The sequence below is a fragment of the Olea europaea genome, chromosome 10 (genome assembly GCF_002742605.1).
Source record: "Olea europaea var. sylvestris chromosome 10, O_europaea_v1, whole genome shotgun sequence".
In the NCBI taxonomy this organism is placed as follows: Eukaryota; Viridiplantae; Streptophyta; class Magnoliopsida; order Lamiales; family Oleaceae; genus Olea; species Olea europaea.
Genome location: NC_036246.1, coordinates 31552763 through 31567756, shown reverse-complemented (window position 1 = coordinate 31567756; position 14994 = coordinate 31552763). Strand labels below are relative to the sequence as shown.

At 35.2% G+C, this 14994-nt stretch overlaps 3 protein-coding genes across 3 annotated transcripts; 2 read left to right on the top strand and 1 right to left on the bottom strand.

The window, feature by feature from the left end:
• The first annotated feature begins 36 nt into the window (after positions 1–36).
• LOC111401840 (protein FAR-RED IMPAIRED RESPONSE 1-like) lies at positions 37–4603 on the top strand. Its single transcript, XM_023029771.1, has 4 exons — positions 37–1190; positions 1982–4134; positions 4219–4356; positions 4469–4603. Exons 1-2 carry the CDS (start codon positions 1178–1180, stop codon positions 3013–3015), a joined length of 1047 nt encoding a protein of 348 aa, XP_022885539.1. The 5' UTR covers positions 37–1177; the 3' UTR covers positions 3016–4134; positions 4219–4356; positions 4469–4603.
• LOC111400546 (protein FAR1-RELATED SEQUENCE 1-like) lies at positions 3151–3759 on the top strand. Its single transcript, XM_023027951.1, has one exon. The coding sequence runs from the start codon at positions 3151–3153 to the stop codon at positions 3757–3759; it is 609 nt and encodes a 202-aa protein (XP_022883719.1).
• A 3678-nt stretch (positions 4604–8281) lies between the features above and the next one.
• LOC111401837 (ADP-ribosylation factor GTPase-activating protein AGD12-like) lies at positions 8282–12814 on the bottom strand. The gene is made up of 9 exons (XM_023029768.1): positions 12638–12814; positions 11980–12061; positions 11469–11550; positions 11142–11217; positions 10849–11012; positions 10317–10455; positions 9847–9981; positions 9053–9148; positions 8282–8777 (listed from the first exon to the last, which is right to left on the bottom strand). The coding sequence occupies exons 2-9, from the start codon at positions 12005–12007 to the stop codon at positions 8496–8498; spliced, it is 1002 nt and encodes a 333-aa protein (XP_022885536.1). The 5' UTR covers positions 12008–12061; positions 12638–12814; the 3' UTR covers positions 8282–8495.
• Positions 12815–14994: the final 2180 nt, after the last annotated feature.

Here is a 14994-nt window from a genome sequence, read left to right as displayed (position 1 = left end):
GTTATGTACTTCTACCGTAGCTACATCCTCAATTTAGGCCACGTTTAATGACAGATTAACTAAATGACAAAATTAAATGAGTAATTTAATTGGGCAGAGTTGTAATTATAGAAAAGAATCTTACAGATAACACACAAGTGGGATGAGTGGATGATTTTTTGGCAATTTTTTTTTATTATACATGGGGCCCACACATTGTCTCTATTCTAATGGACTTATGTGAAGGAAAATTCTGTATATATGAAATTTCTCAATTTAATTTCACTTATTATTTAATAAAACATTAGGATTACCGGAATTACAATTTCAATAAAGCTAAAATAGCATTACTCATAAAATAAACATAATAGTTGCATTGACTCTGAATGTGAGTTATTAGTCCGATTTGTTCATGTGCTACTGTTCATAACAAATGTCTCCCTTTCCCACACCTCTGCATCTCCTCCATTCCTCTTTGTCAAACTTGACTTGAACTTGAGATTTTTGGTGTGATGTGATGTTATTATAAATTATTTGATATAAAAGATGGAAAATGCTGGTTGTACAGCATTGGCTCACAGCAAGTTTCACAACATTTCAAAATGGGTGACGTGGAATAGGCGGGAACGGATTTCACTTGAAAAATTCAAGGAAATGCGTGGGTCAATAGCAACCCGGCCCGTTTCAGTAATTCCCAAAAATCTTGAATTCCCACTGTCAAAAATCAAATTTCCCCAATACAACACCCGCGAGCAAATTATTTCCCGGCAGATGGGTTCGTTCCGGTGAGAAGAGAGGAAAAAATTTCTTGATTTCTGGGTCCGACTTCGTAGAAATCCAGCTCTCGCGACTTGGCCACTGGGCCATTTTCGTTGAGCAAGCTTTCCCAGTTAGAATCCCCTCTCACTACGACATCGGTTGGAACACAAAATACCATTCACAATACTGGGTCCACTTTCCTAAATTTGATTTATCGACTTGAACACAAAAAACCATTCTACCACATGACGAAATTTGATTCATCGACTTGGTCCCCTTTGACGACTACAATCCGACCCCCAAATCTGTTTTACCCACGTGACTCCCTCTAAGGACAACCCGAGTAGCATTCGACAAGAAATCCAACTACCTCACCAAAGCCCAACTTTATCCATCTCCAAATCAACCAAGAATCAAGGAAATCTATGTACCTATCAAGATGACAGACAAAGGTAATCTCTTTCTTGGTTATAATGTATACTTGATGCATCGCTGTATTTTGCAACATGTGAATACGTAGAAGGGTTTAAGAAATGAGAAAGCTGTTTCGATTAGCTGAACTATATGTGACATTGTAGACAGTTATATGGCTGTAATGATGTTTTTCAGTATGTTAGGTTGTGATGTTTTGTTCTCTATGAAGTGGATTTTTTCATGCTTATATTACTTGAAGGCTGTTGTTAATCAAAAGTCGAAATGGCATTTATGGTAAAATTGAAAATATTAAGTTCAATATTACTTCGTTATGAACTGAATTGTTTTATTAGTTATTGTTGGGTGATACCTTTTTTGTTGCAAAACTGTCATAGAAAAGTGGATACCGTGTGGAGTTCAGTAAAAGTGGACTCAGTATTGTGAATTGTATTTGTTTTATGAATAGAGAGGCTGATGTGAGTGAAAGTGGATACTATGTGGAGTTCAGTAAAAGTTCAGTGGTTTTTTATATGTGAGCTATTTTTGGTGTTGTGGTGGTGGTGGGAGATTGTGAATTTTATGGCCATCCTGCAAGCATAACATTTCTGTTCATTGAATGAGTGCTCCATGACCTTTTACTATTTCTATTGGAAATGTTTTAAGTATCTTTGAGCTCAATACTAGTTAAGAACTTTGATTTCAGTGTTTTATAGAAATCTTCTGGTATTGTATTCTGGAAAGAGTGAATGGTACCTATTTTTGGTATTGTAATTTCCTACTTGTTTTTTTTTTCTAATAACAACATATGGCTTCGTTGATTTTGATGCAGGACAAGAACTAACGGAAGTATTAGATGACGAAGTCTTTGTCGAATCCAATGATGAGAACTTGATGGACAATGTAATCACATTGGAAGATGATAATGTAGGAGGAAATGCTGCGATTGCGCCGGAAGTGGGTATAAAATTCAACGACGAGCAAGAATGGTTTGAATTTTACAAAAAATATGCGTACGAAGTAGGTTTTCCAGTTAGGAGAAGAAATTTCGGAAAGTACAATGGTGTAGTGACAAATGTTACGCTAACATGTAGTCGTGGGGGACAACGACGCGATAAAAAAGGCTCTTCTTTGAAGCCTCAGCCAACGATTCAGATGGGTTGCAAAGCGAGGATAACTGCTTCCTCAGATATTCGGGGAATATGGAGAATTTGCACGGTTGACCTCGAACATAATCATAAAACAAGTCCATCGAAATCCAGGTTGTATCGATGCAACCGAGAATTGAGTGCACATGTGATACGAAAACTAGAAGTGAATGATATAGCAGGAATTTCTTTGCATAAGAGTTACAACTCCGCAGTAGTTGAAGCCGGTGGGTATAAGAATATGACTTGTATTGAAAAGGATTGTCTGAATTATGTGGAAAAAGTGAGGCGGTTAAGACTAGGTGAAGGGGATGCTGCTGCTATACAATCCTACTTTGCGGAGATGCAAGCACGTTCTAGGTTTTATTTCTCTATGGATTTGGATGACGAGTCAAGGCTTAAGAATCTTTTCTGGGCAGATAATAGGTCTTGGCAAGCATATAAGGAATTCGGTGATGTAGTGACGTTTGATACCACTTACCTAACCAATAAATATGACATGCCATTCGCTCCCTTTGTTGGAGTAAATCATCACGGACAGTCGATACTACTTGGATGTGGGTTGCTATCAAATGAGGATACAGATACATTTGTTTGGTTGTTCAAAACATGGATGTTGTGCATGCATGGTCAAGCTCCTAATGGAATTATTACCGATCAAGATAGGGCTATGCAGAACGTAATTCAGATAGTGTTTCCAAATACGAGACATAGATAATGTCTGTGGCACATATTGAAAAAGTTGCCTAAAAAATTTAGATATCACGTGGACAAGAGATCTATTTTTCCATGTATACACGGATTAGTGTACGACTCACAGTTTGTTGAAGAGTTTGAGAAAGGTTGGGAATTGATGATTGATACTTATAACTTACAAGATAATGAATGGTTGTCCGGTTTGTTTGAGAACAGAGGTCGATGGGTACCATGTTATTTGAAAATGACTTTCTGGGCGGGGATGTCAACTACTCAGCGTAGTGAGAGTGTAAATGCGTTCTTCGATGGATACGTGCATTCTAAGACGTCATTGAAGCAGTTTGTAGAACAATATGAACGAGCACTGCGAAGGAAGATTGAGAAGGAATTCCATACAGATTTCAAGTCGTTTTCGCAAATGGTGCCGTGTGCAACGAAATATGAAATGGAAAAGCAAATTCAGGCAGTTTATACCATAGCCAAATTTCAAGAATTTCAAAATGAGATAACTGGTAAAGTGTACTGTGATGTCTTAAGTGCATCTGACGAGTGTTCGGGGAGGATGTATGAGGTTGAGGAGGATATCATTTACGAAGGCAAGGTGAGGAAGAAAAAATTCACGGTACTGTTTCGTGCGGAGGACTGCGATATTGTTTGCAGTTGTCATTTGTTTGAGTTCCGAGGAATTTTGTGTAGACATGCCATCTCAGTGTTGATGCGTAACGGCATCTCATCACTATCGGATCGGTACATATTACGGAGATGAAGGAGAGATATTTGTAAAGCTCACACGAGAGTTGTAGTGAACTATGACGGTTTAGTTAGCACTCCTGACCAATTGAGGTATGACAAAATGTGTGAAGAGTTTGCTACTTTGGCAGATATAGCCGCAAATAATAAGGACGGATGTCGCCTGATAGTAGATTGGATTCAGTTACAGTCGAAGGAGATAATGTCTACCAAGCAGACTTCTCAGAGCACTAGCATTTCTATGCCAAATCTGCATCTAGGATCCCAGTCGAAAGCATCGCAAGACATGGGCAGTGGCACTTTACAGGATCCTATATGCGCGAAACAGAAGGGAGCACCAAAGAAACAGCGTAAGAAAAGCCCATTAGAGTCAAGTTCAAAGAAATCGAAGGTATTATTATTATTTTTTTTCCGCATTTTGCACCTTCATTTATGAGAACTGATACAAAATATAACACTTCACTTTGTAATACAGGCAGTTGCCTCTTCAAGTACAGGATGTAGACCGCGATCAAGGAATACTAATCTTGTACAGGATACACCTGTCGTTCAGATACCCGAGCAAGCAGAATATCCCGTATCCACTCCAGTTTCATATTCACAATTTAGTATGGTCAGTAAAAAAATTTATTTATTTTTTTGGTGTCGTGTGGGTTTTTTTTTGTTTTTTGTTTTTTTTTACATTGAATGACAACATTTTCTAATAGTTCTTTCATCGCATGTAGGTTGACCGTTGGCCGAAGAGCCATGCAGTTACACAACCGTTGGTAGCTTCAAACTCCATTGCTCCGTTGTCATCAAATGTTGTATTCAATTACCCAAGTAAATTATATGGTGTCGTATGCAAACACATATTGCACATGTTTCTTTTCGTCGTGTGGGTTTTTTTTTGTTTTTTGTTTTTTTTTACATTGAATGACAACATTTTCTAATAGTTCTTTCATCGCATGTAGGTTGACCGTTGGCCGAAGAGCCATGCAGTTACACAACCGTTGGTAGCTTCAAACTCCATTGCTCCGTTGTCATCAAATGTTGTATTCAATTACCCAAGTAAATTATATGGTGTCGTATGCAAACACATATTGCACATGTTTCTTTCCCCCATATCGTTAACCCTGTATTGTTTACAGTAGGTACTACAATTCCATTCCAACCACTAATGTCACCCTCTCAAAGTGCCGTAGTAGGTTGGATGTATAATATCACCCAGTCATCAGTAGGACCGATATTCAAGCCGACTACGGAACATCAATAGGTGATTGTTATTAATGTATTTTTATTTTATTTTTTGGCTTGGTTCAAGATGTGATGATTTCTGATTGTAATGAATGATTTACATCAAGCTCTTTTCTCAGCTTTGTTCAAATTGGATGTTTGGGAGATGCCTTTGTATATGTTTGGTCGGTTTTTCATTAAGTAAGGCATTGTACGAGGCTAATGGACCTCTATTTTGGAGCTAAATTTTGTTTTGTCTTGCATAATTTCTGGTGAGTTTTAGTGCAAATGATGCTGATTTTGTGACTACAGAAATGTTGTACAGTTAGGTGAAAGCTTTGACCCCAGCCTCAAATTATACTCCATTGTCTAATTATTGATTTATCATCCATCTTTATCTTTTCTGTGCTAGAGGAAATAAGCAATGGATCAAAGCAGGGTTTGAGTGAATTAATAAGAATTTGGTTTAGTCACTAGGATGGCTATGACTTCATGTTTATTACTTTAACTGGAGAAAGAGACCAACCTTTGAGCTAACTTGGGGGCTAATTTGGGTTAATAAAAAACTGGCCAGGTTAACATACTACATTATCCTACATAAACACATGTCGTACTACATACTTATACAAACACTTAAGTTTCACATTCCAAAAACATCGAATTTCATGTGAAATCTTCCGAAACTCGTTTCCCCTTGCGCATATTTATATTCAACGAAATTTCCAAGTCTTTCTCATCCGTGAGCTTCGCAAGTGATTTCAACATATGCGACAAACCGTCCACATGCTCATCTTTGTTTGTACTACTGTTCGTGAAAATTCCCGCAAGCGTATGGGTTCGTTGTACAAGTAATAATCGTGATGATAGAGTTATCGTTCCATAGGGAATAAGGATCAATTTTAGTATATTTGATATATTTAATTCGTATTTATAACTAACAAACGATCGAGGGAATAGCTAAATAATTTTTATAATTAAAACTTGTGAAAATAATTAAATTTGGTTTAAAAATTCAAATGTGTAAACGTATTAGATTTCCGACGCCATTAATCAATTCTTAGTTCTAATTCTCAACCAATAATAATTATCTCAATTTATGCAATTGCAACGATCGATAAACCATTTTTATTTATTTATTTATTATTCTTTCCTAAGATATAATAAACCTATAATTACCACGAGACGATCATATTCCTAGTCTGAATTCATATAGCAAACATGCATTGACGTTTAGGATTATCATATAAGATCGCACACGCCACAAATACTATTCCTAATATTTATTGTCCATGTGTCCCAATAATAGTGTTATACCTATCGTGAGTTTTCCAACACTACGAAAAAGTAACTTATTATCCTAATGGTGCGCAAACATTAGAACAATCTAATTATGCATATTATTAGAATCACAACGCAATAATTAACATAAAAACGTAGGTCTCGAATTAAAACTAAAAATTAAACAATTTTGTCATCATCCAATACGTGAAAAGGAATTAGCCAAACATGATACTAGAATTAAACAAATGAAATTGAAAAGATATCACCGCGAAATCGACGAAACGTGATTGATTCCAGTTATGAGCCGGTCCTTTTTTGCGTGATTTTTTTCCTTCAATTTCAGCTCCTGTTGTGCGTGTATATTCTGCCTTTTCTTCTAGATTTTTGTCTGCGTGTATACATATTAATTCCAGCAGTGGAAAACCCGTTTCTTGTGCGTGTATTATGAATTGAATTCCAAGGCAGCCACCTCCTTCACCTGGCTTTGGTTTCTGTGTGTATCAATATATTAAATTGGCCCTCCAAAGCTGCTTCAATTTATGTTTTTATATAGGGTATTCCTGCAACATCGGCCCTTTTATTTCCAGCAGATTCAGCTTCCTTTTTTATATATATGTAATCACTTTCACCAGCTGGCAGCCCGATTTTTTCTTTGCTTTTTTTCCAGCAGTTCTGCCTTTTTTTACTGCCCAAATTTAGCAGCTTGTATGTATAATATGTTGACCCCCAGCCGCTGTTTCTTCTTGCCAGAATCTCTCTCAATTCAGCCCCTTTCGCTGCCTCTAATGTGTACAGATATATAATATATTCAGCAACCGGCCAGCTTCTATAAATTTCTCCTCGATTCCGCCTTTAATGCGTGTATATATATAAAATAAAACCTAGCAGCCGGTCCACAATGCGTGCTCCAAAAAGGACTCCAATTTCAGCCCATGTTATTGTCTTCATGCGTGTGTTTGTATGTGGAATTTTCTGCCAGCAAATTTATTTCATAGGAGCCCATGTAATCCTTTAATTTGATTTCAATTGCAAGTCCAATTTAGTCCACTTCTCATTCCAATTCCAATTGGTAGCTGGCCCATCAACTTTATCCAATAGTCAATTTAGTACCCATACTTTGAATTTGTCATTTTTTGCCCATTTTTGCTTGTTTCTTCAATTCTTTGTTCAAACGTGAGTTGTTCCTAATAAAAATAATACAATACAAATTAGGTCATATTTTGTCGAAAGAACAATAAAATTCCATAGTTTAAAGTCCCGAATTAGTGTAGGAAATACACTTATCAACTACCACTTGATTATGAAATCTTTATTTCAAACTCTGAATGATTACAAGCACGATTATGAAGGGGTTAAAATATGGCCTTGTTTTGAATTAAGCTAATGATGAATAACATCCATTCGACACTAAAAATTTATTTTGAATGATGGCCTTGTTTAGGAGAGATTATTCACTTAAAAAATCTCTTCCAAACAAACATTAAAAAAATTAGTTTAAGTAAAATTAGCTTAATATTATTTTATTATTATGATCGGTGACTTGCACGAATTTCAATGAGTTATTGATACCCCTGTTGGCATCTTCAGCTGGTCCCACTTCACCCACAAGACTTTTAATATTGAGTAATACTATTTAGTCTCACTAGAATTAAAAATGACGTTAACGTAGCATTAAATGATAACTAGAATTAAATAATTTATTTAATTTCACCTTTTATTTGACTTATTATTTAGCGTCATCTAGACTGAGGTTGTAACTCAAAGAGGACTACGTAACATTATTCTTTAATATTAGTCAACTCTAGATTAAGGTTAAACTTTATCTTGTTATAGCATGTACAAGTTGCCTAATTGCATAATTTACAAATAAAGATAATTCTAATTCGTCTGCATTACTCGAATAAAGAATATAATGCATTTTCTATTATATTTAATTATGTTAATGGTGAACAAAACGTGCTTTTGAGTCTATACAAAATCATTTCTCTATCAAAATAAGAATATGTTACTTGTTCTGACAATTAAAATGAAAATATAAAAGATGAAAGAATTGTAAAGAATACATTATCACATATGTGTCAACTTCCATAGAAGTTTATTTCCAAATGTCAATGGGAAATGGAAATTAATTCATATACAACAGGACACCTTTGGTACGTAGTACTAGTTAAATTGGATTACAATAAATAAGATTTTAATTTCTTTTCTTCTTTGACATTGTCGGTCGTAATAGTCTCCAACTTACCAAATGAGCCACTATTGTTCGAGAGGAATCCACTCTAGTTCTAAATCCAATTCTCCAGATTCCACATTCTGAAGTTTGAGTGATACTGCCTGTTTCACCTTCCCATCAACAATGTTAACAGTGCTATCATCTATTAGTGCATTGTCATGTGATTTCAGCCATTTTCCGATCTGCATGTTACCAAACATTCCTGCATCTCCAAATGCCATTGCTGAGGTTATCAATGGCTGAATATCAATGTGAGCTTCTCCCATTATATCGTCAGCCGAAAATGTGTCGTGATCAAAAACTTGCTGTAGTTTAAAGAAATGAAAAAACTTAGATACGATGTCAATGAGATGCCCGTGACAAGTTATATGCTTATTCAGAAAGCTAAAATAAAAGACTAGAAAGCAGAGAAAAGATATGTGTGTCCACAGAAATGTTTCCAAAATTATGAGAATACTATGTGGTTAGTGAGAAGCATCAAGTTGCAAGAAGTAAAATATCAATGCAAGGAACCAAAAACGGAAAATTGTTTTTCTATGCGGAAAAATGATACAAAGAAAAGCAAGAAAAGACATATTACCAGTTTTATTGCACCAAAATCTTGTGGAACAGAAAGCATAAGTTCCTCATTCCAGACGGGATTCAAATTGCTCTTCACGACTGCTGTTTGTGCTTTCTAGTAACACAAAGAAGCTTTACAGAAGTTGGAAAAGTACACATTTTGAACCACCCAAGATTTCAACAACAAAGCCAAAGAAAGCATTGCTATATATGACTTATGATTTTGAGTTGAATAAGAAATAAGATTTGTTTTCGTCCAGATATTCTCTCTCAAAAAGTTTGTACAAGTTAGACAAAAGCACAAGCATCTATAACAGCATTCTGATTTACCGGAAAAGCCAATGTAAAAGACTAAAAGTACATAAGTTTGACGGCAATCTTGAACTACGATAGACAAGATTTTAACTTCATATCCTTCCTAGCCCCTATTTGATACAAATTAAAATCCAGATTTTAATTTAAGTCAAAATCAATAACTAATTTTAACCTCACATTTTATAGGATCCACAGCTTTTCAACCACACTTTTCAACAACTTTTATCAAATTCTACTAAAAATCTGATTTATTCCCCACCAGACGGGCCTAATATTAAACCACCACACCAATCTTACCATAAGTTTTTGAGCTTACCAACATTACATATTCGAGCAACGTGAAAATGCATAAATAAGAACATACTCAGCAGATCTCAGTGGAAAAAAATAATAATAATAATTCAAAAGACTGAAGTTACAGAACATAGGCGTAGTTTATCACCTTTTGGATCCATCAGTCTCTGTCCCTAAACCAAAGGAAAACAAGAAATTACTAACCTGCTTTCCAAGAGTTAAGACAACATAAGGATCACTTGACAGCATGTCTCGTACAGCTAAATTTGTGCCTTTGAATATTGTAATCTTCAACACTCCAATAAATTCCACCATGCCTTCTTGTAATTGAATTGTAACCTTAAATACAGAAAAAAGTAATTCACAGAAGCACCAAGATGCCAGTAAAATCTGTAACATCTTGTTGATAAATCTGATCTATCTTAATAAACTTCACATTTCTGTCAGGACACTCATTCCGCATGGATTAAGAAAACTTGGCCAGTGTCACTATTGTGATGCAGATTTAAAAAAGACAAGAGAAAAAATAAAAGAAAAGAGACGCCACGAGAATGCCGAGAATGGAGATAAGCAGCTGTTTACCCTTAATGCAGAAAATTTTGTCATTGGATGGCTGTCAGCTATATATTTGCTGATAACACAGAATGAGATTCAAACAATGGAAGAGAACTTACTGGTTGCTGCGATGACGAACTTGAACTTTGAAAATTATCCATAATCTTCTTGGACAAACTTGATTGCAAAGAGCCTTTTTTAGAAGTTGACGTAATACGTAAGCTAGGTTTCAAGAATTCTTGGAGCTCATATTTGGACCTACATAACAAAAATGGAATGGCTTCAAGTTGAAACCTGAATATCCCACAAAACTTGCACTTGTCCATGCAAACCACTCAGGAATCCAGTAGCATCATGATTGGGAACATTCATCAGATTCGAGAGTTGAACTTAGGATTTGATAGAACGGAAAGGTCGACGTGATAATCATAGAAGAAAGAAGAAAATGTCTGGTCAGAATGGCACAACAAATCTCAGCTAAATATTATCTGGTGAGACTTGGCAGGTGGATTAACAAAAAGTCTCATAAAATTAACTAAATAAATAACCACCCCATCTTCACCAGAGAGAGAGAGAGAGAGAGAGAGAGAGAGAGAGAACCTCCTCACTAAGAAAGTATATAATTGATACTTCTTTTAGGTTCAACCATACCTGATAAATTTTGAACGATCTTCATGGCTAGCATCTGGTCGAGGTTTTGAGACTCCTTCAGGAAGATAAGCCTCGTAAATTGAATTAGCACAAGCATTTCCTCCAACCTCAATCAATGCATCAATTTCATCATCAGACCATTCATCTAATGTCACAGACAAAACCTGCATGATAAAAATTTTACGACGGAAAATGTAAGGAATAAAAGATTATAAAATGTATGAGTGCGAGAGATAGGAGTTGGTGGAAGAGAAAAAAAAAAAAGAAAAAAAAGAACGAACTAAGTAAGTTACCTTTGAAATATGTGTACCAAGGCTTCTGTGCACACCGCAACACTTTAAGCAAATAAATACTCCAATATTTGCAGACCTGAACATGCCACAAGAAATATTAACAAGTAACATTAAAAGAAACGCAGATACAAATAACAGTAATTTACATGTGTTCTTTTTTATTATTGACACATGGATAACGATGAGCTTGAATCCTGAAGCTTTTAAGGTAAGCAGGCAGAAGTAACTACTACTACTTTCCCCCATGCTCTTGTGACATTTTATCAATAATATAGCAAGAAGTAAGAAACGTAAAAGAAATCAGAAGGAAACCAGACTAGAACTTACGCCCATTTCGGATCTGGAGCACCACAATCTGCACAAAAATGGTTATCGCGTTGAACCAAAAGATCTTTCAATCTTCTTTTACCTGTACGAACAGTATTCATCAAAGGAAAAAAGAAGATGCAAGAACTATTAAAACTCTACAATGTCCGAAAAAGGATGATAAATGAATACGTATATCAATTAGCAAGAAAATGTTTTAAAACAAGTTTAATGCTATGTAATCACCAATTAGCAACTAAATGAATCATGTGACGCACACTCATCAAGATGCAAAGAGATTGTCAAACAATGTCTAGTGCATGGAGAAAAGGTCTACTCCATTATTATGTCCATTATGTAAGTGTAATGCAGTGTTTTCACGCACAATTCCACTAAAAAACTTTATGCGAAAATAAAAGGGTAGGGAATTATGGCAGACATTTCTTATAATTTGAACTTGACCTGCACAAATTGATATTCCTCATTCCTCAATGTTCTGAGCCCAGTGGTTCGAGAGAAAATAAAATTATACCTGAAGTTGGTCTACCTAGCTGGCTCATTGTCTGCTAATACACCAATATCATTCAACGTGACTGGTCTTTATTAATAATAACCTGTAAATAGTGATCCATCGAAAAGATTAACTTAAATTTTCGCTTTGTACACAAAATTTGTTATATGTACAATTTACTAGAAAAGCCAAGCAAAAGTCTCGAAAGTATTTTCCCAGTTAAGCTGGCAAACAATCATACCTCAAATACTTAGAATAAAAATCCTAGAACAGTTAAACGAACGCGAAGAAAGAAGCATAGATATCTGAATTTTACAAATTCGAAAATAAATCTTGTTTCACAATGCAGTGTAAGAACACCTAAGATTAGATAGAAAAAGCAAGGGTAAGAACTTAAGTACAAGTCATGTCATAAATTCAAGCATCCGAATCATTCGCAGGAACCCATAAATCAAATTGAATACGTGATAGAAATTATCTTGAAATATGGTCAGAATCGGAACGCATCGATTGAATCAATGAAGCCAAAATTTTTAGATCATTGATTTAGTGCTAATCAAACATTAAAAAATTCGTATGTTAACCATAACGATTGAAGACGGATACAGATTGTCGCTTACAGTAAATTTTCAGCTGAAATTGATTATAGATCTGAGAAAAGAGAGTGAGCAATTGTTACCTTATATATTCAGGAGTTTCTAAGATTCACTCACTTGGAATTAATAATGGAAAATCGACAGAGTTGAAACGCGAAAGGAAGTGCCATTTCTTTGATTTGGATGATAACTGTTTCTGTAACGTGTGTTTGCACCGTTTACTCTGGGAAAAGATTACCGTACCTTTTTGCCTATTTTATCCTTCCTTTTATCTATTTTTTGGGTAAATTCAGCCTTTTATAGGTGCGACACAAATCTCAACCATTCAGAATTTAAATGGTACCCACGACATTCGAATTTCCCCAATTTTCACGCTCATTTCACCTTTCTCCAAGTGATCTCTTTTATATGTTCTTAAAAGTTGAACCACAACCTTTAAGGGTTTTCCACCGTCTCTTTTCTGAAGTATCGTGAAAGAAGTTAATCGCGTGATGTGCTCCAACAGATCAAGAAACAAGAGCTACCTGTACACTGGTGTCCACCAAAAGTCTCAATCTATATTTCAGGAATCGAACCCTCACACTGCAGCTGCCAGCAAAGTTGAGTATATCTCACCTTTGTCCTTTGCACCATTAAAATATATGCCCCAAGGGCTCTCTTTTATATGTTCTTCCTCTAACTCGTGGTAGCAAACCAAGATTCATTCTACGAATAAAAAAACACAACTTAACATGAATTGAAGTTAAAATTACCTCCAAAATATTACAGTCTCCAACATGATTAAGTGTAAAATTTACATTCATCGTGATTGAAGATACCTAATACACGAGTAAAGTGATATTATTATTTTTACCTAGGCTTGATGTTTGGGAGACGTAAGGGGTGCCATGTTTACGTTGTAGGACAAGAGGTATATCTTTGTGATCATTGTCAAGATTATACCGTGTTACCTTAATTTTTCGCGTCTCTAATAGTAAATATCTATTATCCTATAGTTGAAAAAATCTTGATATATAGTGGTTAAATTTAGGAACGCGTTTTTCTCATGGTATAACACCTAGCTGACGTAAAGATATGAAAAGTTAGAGCATCTCCTATCCTTTCATGGGTTGCAAAAACAAATTTGTCACGTGGACAAAAATAGACAATATTTAAAAATTTATTTTTCAATGCAATCTAGCAAAGATTCCGCTAAGTTCATGTGGAAAAAATTGTAAGTATTATGCCCTAAATCCAATCAACTTTGGACATAAATACTTTTATATATAATTAATGCAATTAAATGACAGATCTATTATTTAATTAATAGACAATCAAATAAATAATTGAGTCCGTAGATTCAAATATTTGTAATTTATTAATCACAAGGAGTTGTGATTGTGAGATACAAATTACATCTGATTGAATCTTAAATCATTCGTGGTCGTAAGTAATAACGAGATACAGATATCGTTATTACGGATAAACCATCACGTGTGGCATTTCTTACTTGTGAAGTAAGTAGCTGATCTCACAAGTTAAAGTGTGGTGACACTTAAATGAACACGTGGATATTTTGTTATAGAATAAAACATTGGAGACCCGTCGAGAGATTCCACATGGATAACTATCTGAGTGTCAGCGGTTAATCTCTAACGTTCGATAGTGGAATTGGTCCTTTGACTTCAGGTCGTCATGGTACCTTATATGAGAACAGTCATACTTTGGCGGTGTTGGATGTTGCTCTGAAAAGGGCCGCTAATACGACATCGTTCGGGTACATCAAGAATCGTATGAAGGTTGTGATTGATCAATAAAGGATTCGTCACTCTTAGATAGTGGGAGATTATGATCTGTGTTTCATTCAATTAAGTCGATGATGAAATCCTTGGCCAAGGTGTACTCATAAGTCGAAAAGGAGTTTTCGACTTAAATTGACTTAATAGTGGAGTGAAAGATATGTTCAATGATCGAGATTGACACAATTCCATATCTCGTAATTAAGCCTGGGCAAAAAAATCGAAAAACCGACCGAACCGATTAAACCAAACCGACTCGGGTCGATTTGGGTCGATTTGGTCAAGCAAATCGATTTTAATCGGTTAATATAAAACTACTAACATGATGGGTTGGGTTGGTTATGGGTTAGGGATTCAACCCAATGGTTAACCGACCCGACTATATATATATATATATATATTTTTTTTTTTTTTTTTTTTTTTTTTTTTATTTTTTTTTTTTTTAGAGTCCTAGTTTTTAGAGTTTTCAATTTTAAAGGATTGTTTAAAGTTCCCAATTTTGTAACTTTTCAGTTTTCTATATACTGCATGCATGATTTCACTTAAAATATTAATTAAATCCTAATATAATAATTAAATAAACCAACAGGAAAAACCTAATATTAGAAAATAGAAAACACGTTCATTGCCTTTTCATCTTCTCTTCTCTGTGGTCCCAAAAA